The 15814-nt window shown below is 42.1% G+C and overlaps 1 protein-coding gene across 3 annotated transcripts in view; it reads left to right on the top strand.

The window, feature by feature from the left end:
• LOC135547470 (myosin light chain kinase 3-like) overlaps positions 1–15575 on the top strand; it is a 34448-nt gene extending 18873 nt beyond the window's left edge. For all 3 annotated transcript variants that reach the window (XM_064976522.1, XM_064976530.1, XM_064976514.1), the window contains 12 exons: positions 2240–2333; positions 2925–3222; positions 4155–4663; positions 4846–4951; positions 6707–6800; positions 9212–9321; positions 9531–9672; positions 9795–9865; positions 10119–10247; positions 12027–12179; positions 14867–15002; positions 15133–15575. In XM_064976522.1, the coding sequence (XP_064832594.1) occupies positions 2240–2333; positions 2925–3222; positions 4155–4663; positions 4846–4951; positions 6707–6800; positions 9212–9321; positions 9531–9672; positions 9795–9865; positions 10119–10247; positions 12027–12179; positions 14867–15002; positions 15133–15207 (1917 nt within the window). In that variant the 3' untranslated portion in view covers positions 15208–15575. The remainder of the gene's footprint in view (positions 1–2239; positions 2334–2924; positions 3223–4154; positions 4664–4845; positions 4952–6706; positions 6801–9211; positions 9322–9530; positions 9673–9794; positions 9866–10118; positions 10248–12026; positions 12180–14866; positions 15003–15132) is intronic.
• Positions 15576–15814: the final 239 nt, after the last annotated feature.

Below are 15814 nucleotides of genomic sequence, written 5' to 3'. Positions count from 1 at the left end.
GGGGCTTTATAAAATACATTTGACTAATAGATTGAAATGTAGATATTTCTGGAGTGGAGACGAGAGGTCGACCGATTATGATTTTTCAATGCCGATACCGATTTCTGGAGGACCAAAAAAAGCCGATGCCAATTAATCAGCTGATTAATTTTTTTATTTGTAATAATGACAATTACAACAATACTGAATGAACACTTTTATTTTAACTTAATATAATACAAAAATAAAATCAATTTAGCCTCAAATAAATAATGAAACATGTTCAATTTGGTTAAAAACAAATGCAAAAACAAAGTGTTGGAGAAGAAAGTAAAAGTGCAATATGTGCCATGTAAAAAAGCTAACGTTTAAGTTACTTGCTCAGAACATGAGAACATATGAAAGCTGGTGGTTCCTTTTAACACGAGTTTTCAATATTCACCGGTAAGAAGTTTTAGGTTAAAGTTATTATAGGAATTATAGGACTATTTCTCTCTATACCATTTGTATTTTATTAACCTTTTGACTATTGGATGTTCTTATAAGCACCATAGTATTGCCAGTGTAACAGTATAGCTTCCGTCCCTCTCCTCGCCCCTACCTGGACTCGAACCAGGAACACATCGACAACAGCCACCCTCGAAGCATCGTTACTCATCACTCCACAAAAGCAGAGGACCTTGCAGAGCAAGGGGAACAACTACTTCAAGGTCTCAGGTCGAGTGATGACACCAATTGAAACGCTATTAGTGCGTACCCCGCTAACTAGCTAGCCATTTCATATCAGTTACACCAGCCTAATCTCGGGAGTTGATAGGCTTGAAGTCATAAACAAGTCAATGCTTGAAGCACAGTGAAGAGCTGCTGGCAAACTGCTATATCAAATCATAAACTTAATTATAACATAATAACACACAGAAATATGAGCCTTAGGTCATTAATGTGGTAAAATCCGGAAACTATCATTTCGAAAACAAAACGTTTATTCTTTCAGTGAAATACGGAACCTTTCCGTATTTTATCTAACGGGTGGCATCCCTAAGTCTAAATATATATAATATATATTCAATGTTATGTCATAATTATGTACAATTCTGGCAAAATAATTACGGTCTATGTTAGGAAGAAATGGTCTTCACACACTTCGCAACAAGCCAGGCAGCCCAAACTGCTACATATACCCTGACTGCTTGCACGGAACGCAAGAGAAGTGTCACAATTTCCCTAGTTAAAAGAAATTCATGTTAGCAGGCAATATTAACTCAATTTGCAGGTTTAAAATATATACTTGTGTATTGATTTTAAAGAAAGGCATTGATGTTTATGGTTAGGTACACATTGGTGCAACGACTGTGCTTTTTTCGCGAATGCGCTTGTTAAATCATCACCCGTTTGACGAAGTAGACTGTGATTCGATGAGAATTGAACAGGCACCGCATCGATTATATGCAACGCAAGACAAGCTAGATATACTAGTAATATCATCAAACATGTGTAGTTAATTAGTGATTGTGTTAGATTGATTGTTTTTTATAAGATAAGTTTAATGCTAGCTAGCAACTTACCTTGGCTTCTTGCACTCGCGTAACAGGTAGTCAGCCTGCCACGCAGGCTCCTCGCGGAGTGCAATGTAATCGGCCACAATCGGTGTCCAAAAATGCTGATTACCGATTGTCATGAAAACTTGAACTCAGCCATAATTAATCGGCCATTCCGATTAATCCGTCGGACCTCTAGTGGAGATAGTGCAGTTTCATTTAGTGTTAGGCAGACAGATGGACTCTATAATGAGAGCCAGTAAGGTATGCCGTGCGAACACAGATCACAACAACATTGCTTCTTGCCCACCCATGCTATGACCCTGCGGTGTACTTCCAGGCCATATCCACTGCTGGCATTTCCCAGTTACTCATGGCTTAGTGTAAACTAATAACAGAGTCCAGCTGAGTCGGCCCAGTAGGCATCTGTTATCAGTTATGTGTTGTCATTTCAAATATGCCATACCAGTTCATCATTAATACTAAAAAAGACCATGCCTCAATCATACTCCATGGCTGACGTATTGGCAATGTGGTGATGAGTGAATGTGAACAAACATTTAGATAAGATATTTCAGCTTTTAACTTTTTTATTTATTCTGTTTGCTATATGTGGTTTATCTTGTTCAAACGATACCACATTGGTGGGAGAATGATTGTTAAACCTGATTGTGATGAAGTAGTAAGCAACAATATATATGAAAGATGTTCTCTTCCCTCAGAAAACAAAATCAGAAGATAGCAGAGTAAAGCCTAAAGTCACTCTTTGCGACCAGGGGACTCAGGTCCAGGAAGAGGGCTTACAAATCGCCACAGGTAAGCTGGACTTGTCTCTGTGTTATCTGTTGGCATTGATACATATTTTTCAGTTAATGTTTTTCAATTTAATGTAATTTTTTCAAATGTAACCTCTATTTAACTACGCAAGTCAGTTAAGAACATATTCTTATTTACAATGACGGCCTACACCGGCCAAACCCGGACGACACTGACCAATTGTGCGCAGTGTACAGTGTGTGCAAAGCTGTCATCAAGGCTAAGGGTGGCTACTTTGAAGAACCTCAAATATATTTTGATTTGTTTAACACTTTTTTTTTGATTACTACATGATTCCACATGTGTTATTTCATACTGTTGATGTCTTCACTATTGTTCTACAATGGTAGAAAATAGTACAAATAAAGAGAAACCCTTGAATGAGGAGGTGTGCCAAACTTTTGACTGGTAATGTATATCCCATTTCTTACATCAAATGCGTTTTAAGGTGCTTTCAGTCAATGTTGACCAGTTCCTGACAACTGCCTGGATATTTTCTGCAAAGTTAATGTGAGTGGATGGGGATTCCATAAGCAAGAGTGTTTACTTGAGCTAATTCCTTTTGGTAAATATGCTGCTGTTCTCCCACAGGTGACCAGAAGGCGGTAGAGCTCCCTGTAAAGGAAGCGAAGGCCACAGACCATGGAGTGGAAGTCCCAACTCCTCCTGAGCCTGATCCCTGCAGGTTATCAGAAGCTCTCACAGAGGGCCCTGCAGTCGAGGAGGCCATATTCCCATCCACCAATAGTGATTGGGGTAGTAAAGGCTCTCGCAAGCCAAAAGAGGTCACCTTAAAGAGCAGAGAGCCCACCAGAGTCCAGACCTTTGCCCCTGATGTGGTCGTAGCTCAGGTGGAGGTCACCATCGAAGTGCTCTCTGAGCTGAGGAGGTAGGCTGTCACTGATTCTTAACCAATAGAAAATGCCAGTTATCCAAAGTGCAATCTCTCTTGTTATTAAGTGCTTTTTTTTGCTGTCAACAAATAGCCGTACCATTACTCCCAACAGGGTTATGAAAAGCGTGACAGGTGGATCTGTTGAGTTGACATCAATTGTCATCAAAGAGATCTAACAAAGCACCTGCAATCACTGACGTACACTTTCAGCTAGAAATGTGAAAGCACAGGGGGGATTTAATAAATGATCCTCAAGCTAAAACCCACTGCTGCCTTTTCATGTCTCTAATGAAAGGGTTTCAAGTGGCAGTGGGCTCTCACTCGGAGTAGGGTGAGCAACACGAGGTACATGCTAAAGAGGATAAAGAACATCAAAGGGTCCTTCTGTTGTTGTCAATTTTTACATGCCTACTCTAAGTGGCATTCCAAGAATGGGGGGTACTTGAATGGGGGGAACTGAGAATCAGTATCTCCCTACTCATAGTAACAATATAAGTGATGATGGGGGGGTAGCCTAGTGGCTAGAGCATTGGACTAGTAACCGCAACGGTTGCAAGTTCAAATCCCCGAGCTGACAAGGTACAAATCTGTCGTTCTGCCCATGAACAGACAGTTAACCCACTGTTCCTAGGCCGTCATTGAAAATAAGAATTTGTTCTTAACTGACTTACCTAGTTAAATAAAGGTAAAATAACAAAATAGGCTATCTATATTTTGATCTGCGCTCTTGGAGCCCGGAGCATAATATTTTCACTGTACCCTGCAATTACATATGCTTCCCTGTACATGTGACTGATAAACACACCCTAATCTAAAATGCAATCTAATACATTGCTGTCACGTTGGTTGTTTCATTAATGAAGACAAAGTGTAGGTCTATGCATTGTTCAAACGTTGACTGTTTTGTAATGTTACTGTGTTGCTAGGACTCCTGATGTGACCATGATTTCGGTGAGCAGTGAGTTAGACAGTCAGTACATCAAAGTCAAGGAGCCCGAGGTTCCAAAAGGTCCAGGGCCCACTGTATCACAGCCACCTATCTCCACCACTGAGGAACAACCGCTGGAGCAAGCCCCTGAAAGAGTTTCTCTTCCTTCCAAGGATGACCCTCTTCCTGAAGAGGACTTTACAAAGGCTGCAGTCAGTCCTCAGGAACCTGTTATCATTGTAACACCACCAACCCCGTGCAGCAGTGCGCTAACAAGCCCACTGGATGTGGTCACCAAACCAGAGTCCGCAACGATTGTCCCTCAGGTCCAGCCGGAGCCGGTGGCGGCCACAGAGCAGCACAAACCTGATCCGCCTCAACCAGAGTCTGAGACAGTGAAATACTCTGCAAAACCAGTTATCCCTCAGCCAACTCCCTCTTTAGTTGTTAAAAACCCCACAGCAGCTGCACAGGCGGCAGGCCTGGATGCACAACTATTGGTCATAGGTAAGAAGTGCAATATCAATGTCATTTTCATCACAATATGGATTTCACAGCGCTATGTTACTGGGTGAAATGCAGTATGAAATATGCTCCTCGTGGTCTGTCAATCTTCCAATAAGTCCACAGATCATTACCCATACCACCAAGCATATAATAAATCATGCTCCGGTGCTCTTCTCTTCCAGATGACTGCCCACCCTTGCCTGCTCCCTTTGAGCACCGCATTGTGAGTGCCAAGCAAGTCCCGATGGGCTCTTATTACGCTGTAAAGCCCAACGCGGTTCTTGGAGGGTGAGTCCTAATTCTTAAGGGCAACGAGAATGTGTTTACCATACACACAGACTGTGGTGTTGCATATATTATTCCCATTATTGTTACCCCCCCCCCCAAACACAACATACTTACTGTAAGTGAGGGTTACCAACTGTTATTCTACTGCTATAAATAGACTGTCAGGTTGGCATCTAGCCAATGATGTTGACTGACAGCAACGATGTAGAAAACACAAGAGGAGCAGCTTGCTGCAGCAGTGGTAACCAGGTGCAGCATTAGCAGATAAACAGGGCTAGCAGACTGACAGACTGTGCAGTATAGCATGATACAAGGCGATGGGCAAAGCAAGGAGAGAGAGTACGTAGCAGCAGCAGAGCTGAACAACTGGCAACGCAGACATGGCTAATCCCCCACAGAGTCTGCAAATAAGCACGGGCTTATTTTATGCTTGTCATGGACAGGGTTTTATTTTGGGCAGGTGTTGAGTGGCCATTTGCATAGGAGCTTTTTAAAATCTCCATGGTCCATGTAGAGTAGAGGCGCTCTCTCGCTACATAAAAAAGTTGGCTTAGTAGACTCTCCATGTGTGGCGGATGATGATATACCTCCAATGAAACCAGAGGAGTAAAACAGGTCCTTGGAGAATGTCTGCAAAGCCCTGACTGAGGTCAACGCAAAGGATACCCTTCAAGATTGACTGCTTGTGGGTCTTTGCTGTGCTCTTTGGTGCCTTTGTCGGGGTGTATGTAGCCTTGACTTCTAGCATTTTAAAGGTTCTACATAACCTGAAGCACGGATTCTGAGAATACAACGTTGAGTCTGTGTTTGCGCGGCTAGGATGTATGTTCATAAATGTCTATGAACAAATATTTGCGTTCACACCTGTTTCTTTCACATGTACGCTACCGTTCAAAAGTTTGGGGTCACTTAGAAATGTCCTTGTTTTGAAAGAAAAGCTCATTTTTTTCCATTAAAATAACATCAAATTGATAAGAAATACAGTGTAGACATAGTTAATTATGTAAATGACTATTGTAGCTGGAAACGGCAGATTTTTTAAACGGAATATCTACGTACAGAGGGCCATTATCAGCAACTCCTGTGTTCGAATGGCACGTTGTGTTAGCTAATCTAAGTTGATCGTTTTACAAGGCTAATTGATCATTAGAAAACCCCTTTGCAATTATGTTAGCACAGCTGAAAACTGTTGAGCTGATTAAAGAAGCAATAAAACTGGCCTTCTTTAGACTAGTTGAGTATCTGGAGCATCAGCATTTGTGGGTTCGATTACAGGCTCAAAATTTCCAGAAACAAAGAACTTTCTTCTGAAACCCGTCAGTCTATTTTTGTTCTGAGAAATGAAGGCAATTCCAATGCGAAGAATTGCCAAGAAACTGAAGATCTCATACAATGCTCTGTACTATTGCTTCTTTAATCAGAACAACAGTTTTCAGCTGTGCTAACATAATTGCAAAAGGGTTTTCTAATGATCAACTAGCCGTTTAAAATGATAAACTTGGATTAGCTAACACAAGGTGCTATTGGAACACAGGAGTGATGGTTGCTGATAATGGGCCTCTGTACGCCTATGTAGATATTCCATAAACAATCTGCCATTTCCAGCTTCAATAGTCATTTACATCATTAACAATGTCTACACTGTATTTCTTATCAATTTGATGTTATTTTAATGGACAAAAAATAAGAAAAAAGCTTTTGAACGGTAGTGTATGTAAAGTATCTATGCACTCATAAGTGTCCTTGTTTCCACAGGGGACGTTTTGGGCAGGTCCATAAGTGCGCAGAACTGTCGTCGGGCCTGATCCTCGCTGCGAAGTTGATCAAAGTAAAGGGAATGAGGGAGAGAGTAAGTGGATATACAACAACAGACCTGTGGTCTTTGTACCCCTCCTCTCTCTGACTCCAACCTTACACACCCACCCTGACCTCTCTCTAAGTTTATTTATGAGGTTCAATGTGAGTAATTCTCTAGCCGCAGATTAAAGAGCTAGTCACACTTACAAACACGCACGGGTACACACACGCACAGACACACAGACACAGACACACACACACACACACACACACACACACACACACACACACACACACACACACACACACACACACACACACACACACACACACACACACACACACACACACACACACACACACACACACACACACAAAAGCTCTCTCTGTCTCAAAATAATTAAAAAATACTATGCAATGAAATTAAAGTCGCAATATCTACCTTTTGGGGTGAACTGACCAAATTCACATAGAAATCTAAATTATTGATCTGTTATTTTCATTGACATCAAGTTTAAAGCCGGGTGTACAGTACACAATTTTCACACCGATTTAGCTATCCCAGACAAGTTGTTGTAGATCAGAGACAAAATCCCAATGTCGTTGCCAATGTCGTTGCCAATGTCGTTGCCTACTCGGGGCATGCGGCCGTCACAGACTCTCATTTAATGCGAGCGGATCAGAGAAACAATCTGAGCGCTTCCGATCTCGCCGTTGAGCAGTCCCAGACGTCCCAATATTTTCAAACGGGTTTGATTTTATCGTCGCAAAATCTGCAATGCTTTTGTCGTGTGAGAAGTGCAACAATTTTTTTTGTGAAAGGTGATCAACAGTAGCCAATGAACGCTCGCCAGAGAAGAAGCCAGTGAGATGACGTAGTGTCACATCACCCAGAAAGTGTACTCTCCTGCAGGAGCCATGACTACTACTAGTGTTTTATTTATTATCTCTTATTTTACCAGGTAAGTTGACTGAGAACACATTCTCATTTACAGCAGAAACCTCAGGAATAGTTACAGAGGAATGAATGAGCCAATTGGAAGCTGGGGATGATTAGGTGGACATGATGGTATGAGGGCCAGATTGGGAATTTAGCCAGGACACCAGGATTAACACCCATACTCTTACAATAAGTGCAATGGGATCTTTAGTGACCACAGAGAGTCAGGACACCCATTTAACATCCCATCCAAAAGATGTCACCCTACAAAGGGCAATGTCCCCAATCACTGCCCTGGGGATTTTTTTTTAGACCAGAGGAAAGACTGCCTCCTACTGGCCCTCCAACACCACTTCAGCAGCATCTGGTATCCCATCCAAGGACTGAACAGGACCGGCCCTGCTTAGCTTCAGAGGCAAGCCAGCAGTGGGACGCGGGGTGGTATGCATTTGTACTTGCCTTTGACCAAAGCTAAAGTGTAAAATCGTTACAGCTATGAAGTTCAGAAGCAATGTTATTCATTTCAAAATGTTGGCTACAAATGTCAGCTCTGTATGGCAAGCGTGAATGTCTGCCTGAAAGCTTTTCGGAGGCTGCTTTGAGCCACAGCTCATTCTAGCTATGGTAACAATCGAATCACATCATCATGTCATTGTTTTCACAAGACAGCGTGGTGGTATGGAGAATCCTCATGATCAGGTGAAGAATCTTGTAGTGTGTGACTTTGTCTTGCTTGCGCACACTAATCGATCTGGCACATATGGTGTATATGTGCCAGATCGATTAGTGTGCGCAAGCAAGACAAATAAACACAGGAAAGAAAGTTGTTTAATGTGAGAGGTTCAGCGATGTTTGGATTTTGAAGTCATGTAGTGTCCACCTGGCATAAGAAGCGATAGAACTGTTCTATTAGATGACTGATAGGGGGCGGTGTGTTGAAGTCACCATGCCTCCATTTTAGCACTCCCCCACCAATTGTAAAAAATATTATTAACGTCTACGTTCATTTTGCCACATTTATTTTATTACAGACACCTTCATGTTAACTTTAAAATTATAAAAAAAATATAGATTACTAATGTCACTGTTCCCACTACAACAACAAAAATACTTAAATACATGTCATTTTGACCTTGAACATTTAATTGAAATACTGTAGAATTCCATTCATTCCTATGGAGGACTGTGCCTACTGGAGTGTGCCAATATGGCTGACCGGTGGCTTCAAAGCCTCTCACTGGCCAATACATAGCATCAGCAATCTAGGGTATATATTCATCATTGATTTGAACCCAGGTCTGCATAATACATTGTTCAATGTTCAGTGTTTAAGGTATAGTGTCATATACATACAATTGATATGGGCATAAGCACCCTCCAGAGTGGTTAGATTTATTTTCTTCTGAAATCATGAAATGTGATAGATTGTGATTTTCATTTTTGCTGAGGTTGAGTGACTTCCTGCTCTCTCTTCTCTTATTTCCTTATTCTCTCTCTCTCCTTCCTCCCACCGGGTAACACAGGATGAAGTGAAGAATGAAATAGGGGTGATGAACCAACTTAACCATGTGAACCTGATTCAGCTTTATGATGCCTTTGAGTCACGGACAAACCTTACGCTTATTATGGAGTAGTAAGTCATTATTCTCATGAAGTCAGTATTTAGAAATTGCTAATAGCACCACCTATCTGCATTTCATGTGGGTACGGCAAACACTGTTCCAGGCTACAAAGCATTGTTTTAGTGGAATTAAATTCTATGCCACTCAATTTCCTCTTTTGCTTCTTGCACAGTAGAACAATATCACTTTTACGGCACTGACCAGCTCCCTGTCTTTGCAGTGTGGACGGTGGTGAGTTGTTTGACCGGATCGTTGACGAGAACTACCAGCTGACAGAGCTGGATGCCATCGTGTTTATGAGACAGATCTGTGAGGGGGTACAGTACCTCCATCAGCAATACATTCTCCATTTAGACCTCAAGGTAGAAATCATATACTATACATAGAATATATTGCAATACTTGTTAGTTTGACATGGATTTTAATTATATTACGTATCACCCTGGTGTGAGGATTCTTACATGCTCTCCTTATTTCCTCTCAGCCAGAGAACATTCTTTGTGTCAACTCCACAGGGAACCAGATCAAGATAATAGACTTTGGTCTGGCCAGAAAGTACGTTTCTCAATATTTTCTCCATTAAGTGACGAGAGCTGTTTTAATCTACAAATCTCATCTATTGACATCTCCCTTTTTCCATCATCCTCAATTGAGTAGCCAATGGGGTAGTCATGGTAACAGTCACCCAGTAGACAGTTTGGTGAAAAGTAGGCCATCTCTGTAACTCCGAGCCTCCACCCATGACGCTCTGTTGTAATAGGTGAGATCTTTATGTTCCCATTGTTCAAATGTGCTTGTCTCCCCTCAGGTATAGACCCAGAGAGAAACTAAAGGTCAATTTTGGCACTCCAGAATTTCTGGCTCCTGAGGTGGTCAACTACGACTTTGTCTCATTCCCAACGGACATGTGGAGTGTAGGAGTCATTACTTATATGCTGTGAGTATTACCACACACACAGAGAGAGAAACACCTCCGCTTGACAAATACACTCACCACACACCTCTGCTCGGCAGCAGCATCAGTCATACCTTGTAACACATTGGAGGCTGTTGGGAGGATCTATAGGAGGATGGCCTCATTGTAATGGCTGGAATGCAATAAATGGAACAAAATCAAACATGTGGAAACCACATGCTTGACTCCATTCCATGAATTCCATTCCAGCCATTACAATGAGCCTGTCCTCCTATAGCTCCTCCCACCAGTCTCCTCTGGCATAACATGAGGATCTGATCTGTTGTAAAGGGTCAACCAATGGTATCCTAGCCACTGGAAACATGCTTGCCATCCATCTGTAAACGCACGTTTGTCTCTTGTCACTCACACTAGGACTGTTCAGCTATTACTAAATTCATACCTACTGCTGCCCCATCACAATGTTGCCTGTCAGCCTCAACCATGGCCCTGAATGAACTGTGTGCATCCCAATGGTCGCCTGTCTTTTCTCAGGACCCGGACGATTCAATTAATGCTAATAACCGGACAGCTGTCCAAGGAGATTTAGGAGGGTTCGCTCAAAATAAGAAAGTGTGGCTGTCCTACTATGTCGCCAGCTTGCCTGAATACCTAGCACTACCCAGGGCTCCATGATGCTAATTTAATTATTCTATTCTATTTAGAGTAAGCATCAGCATGCGAGTGTGTTTTGTTTCAATTTCTCTGGAACGTGGCATGTACATCTGCACCTTCATAGCAATTGCCCACAGTCTTTGTGTTGAAGTGTGGTACAGTGGGGCAAACAAGTATTTAGTCAGTCACCAATTGTGCAAGTTCTCCCACTTAAAAAGATGAGAGAGGCCTGTAATTTTCATCATAGGTACACTTCAACTATGACAGACAAAATGATAAAAATAATCCAGAAAATCACATTGTAGCATTTTTAATGAATTTATTTGCAAATTATGGAGGACGACTGATCCGTGTAAAGGAAAGAAGGAATGGGGCCATGTATCGTGAGATTTTGAGTGAAAACCTCCTTCCATCAGCAAGGGCATTGAAGATGAAACGTGGCTGGATCGTTCAGCATGACAATGATCCCAAACACACCGCCCGGGCAACGAAGGAGTGGCTTCGTAAGAAGGATTTCAAGGTCCTGGAGTGGCCTAGCCAGTCTCCAGATCTCAACCCCATAGAAAATCTTCGGAGGGAGTTGAAAGTCTGTGTTGTCCAGCAACAGCCCCAAAACATCACTGCTCTAGAGGAGATCTGCATGGAGGAATGGGTCAAAATACCAGCAACAGTGTGTGAAAACCTTGTGAAGAGTTGTTGTCATTGCCAACAAAGGGTATATAACAAAGTATTGAGATAAACTTTTGTTATTGACCAAATACTTATTTTCCACCATAACTTGCAAATAAATAAATTAAAAATCCTACAATGTGATTTTCTGGATTTTTTTTCTTCTCATTTTGTCTGTCATAGTTGAAGTGTACCTATGATGAAAATTACAGGCCTCTCTCATCTTTTTAAGTGGGAGAACTTGCACAATTGGTGGCTGACGAAATGCTTTTTTGCCCCACTGTATGGGTCTAAGATTCATATTCTCAAACTTTGTATTTACATTACTGGCCCATACTCTCATTCCATGCAACAGGACACTGAGGCAGAGCTCTCTGTAGCATCATGACTTCGATGACTGCTTTGTCTTTCTAATGAGTGAATGTACAGGACTGTATGAAAATGTGACTAACCAAGAATATCTCCCTGTTTTAATAGTCTGAGTGGACTGTCTCCATTCCTGGGGGACAACGATGCAGAGACTATGAACAACATCCTTCACGCCAACTGGGATTTTGATTCAGAGGCATTTGAGAATGTCACAGAGGAAGCTAAGGACTTTGTTACCAGACTGCTGATTCCAACTAAATGGTATGTATATTACATCTTCCTTACAATTCATGTTCTATTCATCTAAACTCAGCAAAAAAAATAAACATCCTCTCACTGTCAACTGTGTTTATTTTCAGCAAACTTAACATGTGTAAATATTTGTATGAACATGAGATTCAACAACTGAGACATAAACTGATCAAGTTCCACAGACATGTGTACTAACAGAAATTGAATAATGTGTCCCTGAACAAAGGGGGGGTCAAAAGTAACACCAGCTGCATTAAGTACTGCAGTGCATCTCCTCCTCGTGGACTGCACCATATTTGCCAGTTCTTGCCATGAGATCTTACCCCACTCTTCCACCAAGGCACCTGCAAGTTCTGGGATATTTTTTGGGGGAATGGCCCTAGCCCTCACCCTCTGATCCAACAGGTCCCAGATGTGCTCAATGGTATTGAGATCTGGGCTCTTCGCTGGCCATGGCAGAACACTGACATTCCTGTCAGAACGAGCAGAATGGCTGGTGGCATTGTAAAGGAGCTGGAGGGTCATGTCAGGATGAGCCTGCAGGAAGGGTACCACATGAGGGGGGAGGATGTCGTCCCTGTAATCCACAGCATTAAGATTGCCTGCAATGACAACAAGCTCAGTCCAATGATGCTATGACACACTGCCCCGGACCATGACGGATCCTCCTCCTACAAATCGATCCCGCTCCAGAGTACAGGCCTCGATGTAACGCTCATTCCTTTGACGACAAACGCAAATCCGACCATCACCCCTGGTGAGACAAAAACTCGACTCGTCAGTGAAGAGCACTTTTTGCCAGTCCTGTCTGGTCCAGCAACAGTTGGTTTGTGCCCATAGGCGACGTTGCCGGTGATGTCTGGTGAGGACTTACAACAAGCCCTCAGTCCAGCCTCTCTCAGCCTATTGCGGACAGTCTTGAGCGCTGATGGAGGGATTGTGCGTTCCTGGTGAACCTCGGGCAGTTGTTGTTGCCGTCCTGTACCTGTCCCTCAGGTGTGATGTTCGGATGTACCGATCCTGTGCAGGTGTTGTTACACGTGGTCTGCCACTGTGAGGACGATTAGCTGTCCGTCCTGTCTCCCTGTAGCGCTGTCTTAGGCATCTCACGGTACGGACATTGCAATTTATTGCCCTGGCCACATCTGCAATCCTCATGCCTCCTTGCAGCATGCCAAAGGCAAGTTCACGCAGATGAGCAGGGACACCTGGGCATCTTTCTTTTGGTGTTTTACCAGAGTCAGTAGAAAGGCCTCTTTAGTGTCTTATGTTTTCATAACTGTGACCTTAATTGCCTACCGTCTGTAAGCCGTTAGTGTCTTAATGACCGTTCCACAGGTGCATGTTCATTAATTGTTTATAGTTCATTGAACAAGCATGGGAGACAGTGTTTAAACCCTTTACAATGAAGATCTGTGAAGTTATTTGGATTTTTACAAATTATCTTTGAAAGACAGAGTCCTGAAAAAGGGACGTTTATTTTTTACATTTTATTTCACCTTTATTTAACCAGGTAGGCTAGTTGAGAACAGGTTCTCATTTACAACTGCGACCTAGCCAAGATAAAGCATAGCAGTGTGAACAGACAACAACACAGAATTACACATGGAGTAAACAATAAACAAGTCAATAACACAGTAGAAAAAAAAGAAAAAAAGTCTATATACATTATGTGCAAAAGGCATGAGGAGGTAGGCGAATAATTACAATTTTGCAGATTAACACTGGAGTGATAAATGATCAGATGGTCATGTACAGGTAGAGATACTGGTGTGCAAAAGGGCAGAAAAGTAAATAAATATAAACAGTATGGGGATGAGGTAGGTAAATTGGGTGGGCTATTTACCAATAGACTATGTACAGCTGCAGCGATCGGTTAGCTGCTCAGATAGCAGATGTTTGTAGTTGGTGCTAATTTATATTGTTTTCCCCACTCAATCATGGCTGTAGCACCATCTCATTTAGTAAAATGAAAAGACCTATTGTTTATGTACGGCAGGAATATTCCAACTGAATGCACCTCATTGCCACTGAATCACAATCGGACTGTTGGTTCATTTTGCCATTTGTCTAAATGGGTTATTTGAATATGTGCCATGAAATCCAAATGAGTTGAATAAACAGGATATAGAAGGTCAATAGAAAGTAGCACATTTGAATCACATTTAAATGCAAACTACGCTGCCAGGGCCTGAGTGAGTTGTGTGTATGCTTCCACACTGGACTGTTCACGGAGTGATCAGCTGGCAGGAAACAACGACAGCCCGGATTGCAGATGGCAACAGCCTCCTTGTTGTTCTTTCTGTGCTGTGTCACTGTTAATGATCTGGTCATTGCTAAATCAGGGCACTTAGTCGTGTGTTATTCACCCCAACACCCACTTTCAGCCATGGTGGGTTCATCATTAGCCTCCCTCTGTAGGCTACTTTACTTTCCAGGGAATGGGTACATCCCTGCTGTTAGCAGCAGCTATTTCATGATAGGCTACCAGCATTAGATGAGGCATGGGTTAGAGAATGTTTCCACCCCACAATGGCAGCGGAAATCACTCTTGTTTATAAAACAGAAAGGATTAATGCGGTTTAGAAAGTTATATCACATCGTGTAAAATTATAGTCAACCAATTCTCTTGATGAATGTCCATTTTGTCCGTAGACCTATGTGTACTGACACTCTTATCTGGGTCTGTATTGTAGCAGTCGACTCAGTGCAACTGGCTGCATGAAGCATGCCTGGCTGAACAATCTGGAGGATAAAGCCAAATTGCATCAGGTGCGGCTCAAGTCTCAAGTCAAGCTCCAGCGCTACCTGGCCGCTCACAAACAGTGGAAGGTGAGGACTGACGCCTGTTATACATGGTCCCATCATAGGTCTACACCTTTCATCTGTGTTACAGTGAATTGTCTGAATAATATTATTTTTGATAATAAAGTGATCTAAATTAAATTCTACTTCCTTGCAGAAACACTTCTATGTGGTTGCTGCAGCCAACAGGCTGAAGAGGTTTCGCCAGAATCATCCCATAAACACTGTATAGCAGTGCGAAGACTGTCAAAGACTGAGTAGTTGTACCTCAATGGCAGGCATTCCTGCAAATTATGCTAGTTGGACTGAGGCAACAGAACGTGATCGGCAACAGTGTCTGGCATTGGTATGCAAATTGAAATGGACATTGAAGTGTACTGTAGTATTCAAATCACTTTTTATACTGTACAGTGCACAACTTTGTGCAGTCTTCCTGTTTAGGTGCTTACTAAATTACCCTGGGCTCAGTGCGCTTCAAGCAGGTAGCCTACTACTTACTTCGGCGTAATTGTTTATTTAATGACAACTCTTACAGACATATGTTTGAACTGCTTTGCTGAATGTACATCACGTTGAAATCACAAATCACATTATTCACAAGGCTTTCATTTTTGGTTTATTTAATATGGTAAGTGAATCTTTACAAATCACACAGATGACCTTGTCTTGTCAATCTTTCCTTCTATGAAGGCTTTGAATAGGCTACTTGCTTGCATGCTACCCAAACTGACTGACAGTAGTGTTCCCATATAGCATTATTTTGTGACAGTGTCCCCACCTCCACTTGAAATCACCAAGAATAACTCAATGACTAGAAATGTTAATTCATTAAAATAAGT

This window comes from Oncorhynchus masou, chromosome 1 (genome assembly GCF_036934945.1).
Source record: "Oncorhynchus masou masou isolate Uvic2021 chromosome 1, UVic_Omas_1.1, whole genome shotgun sequence".
Taxonomy (NCBI): Eukaryota; Metazoa; Chordata; class Actinopteri; order Salmoniformes; family Salmonidae; genus Oncorhynchus; species Oncorhynchus masou.
Note: the sequence above shows the minus strand (reverse complement) of the source record. Positions and strands in the feature narration are given on the sequence as shown.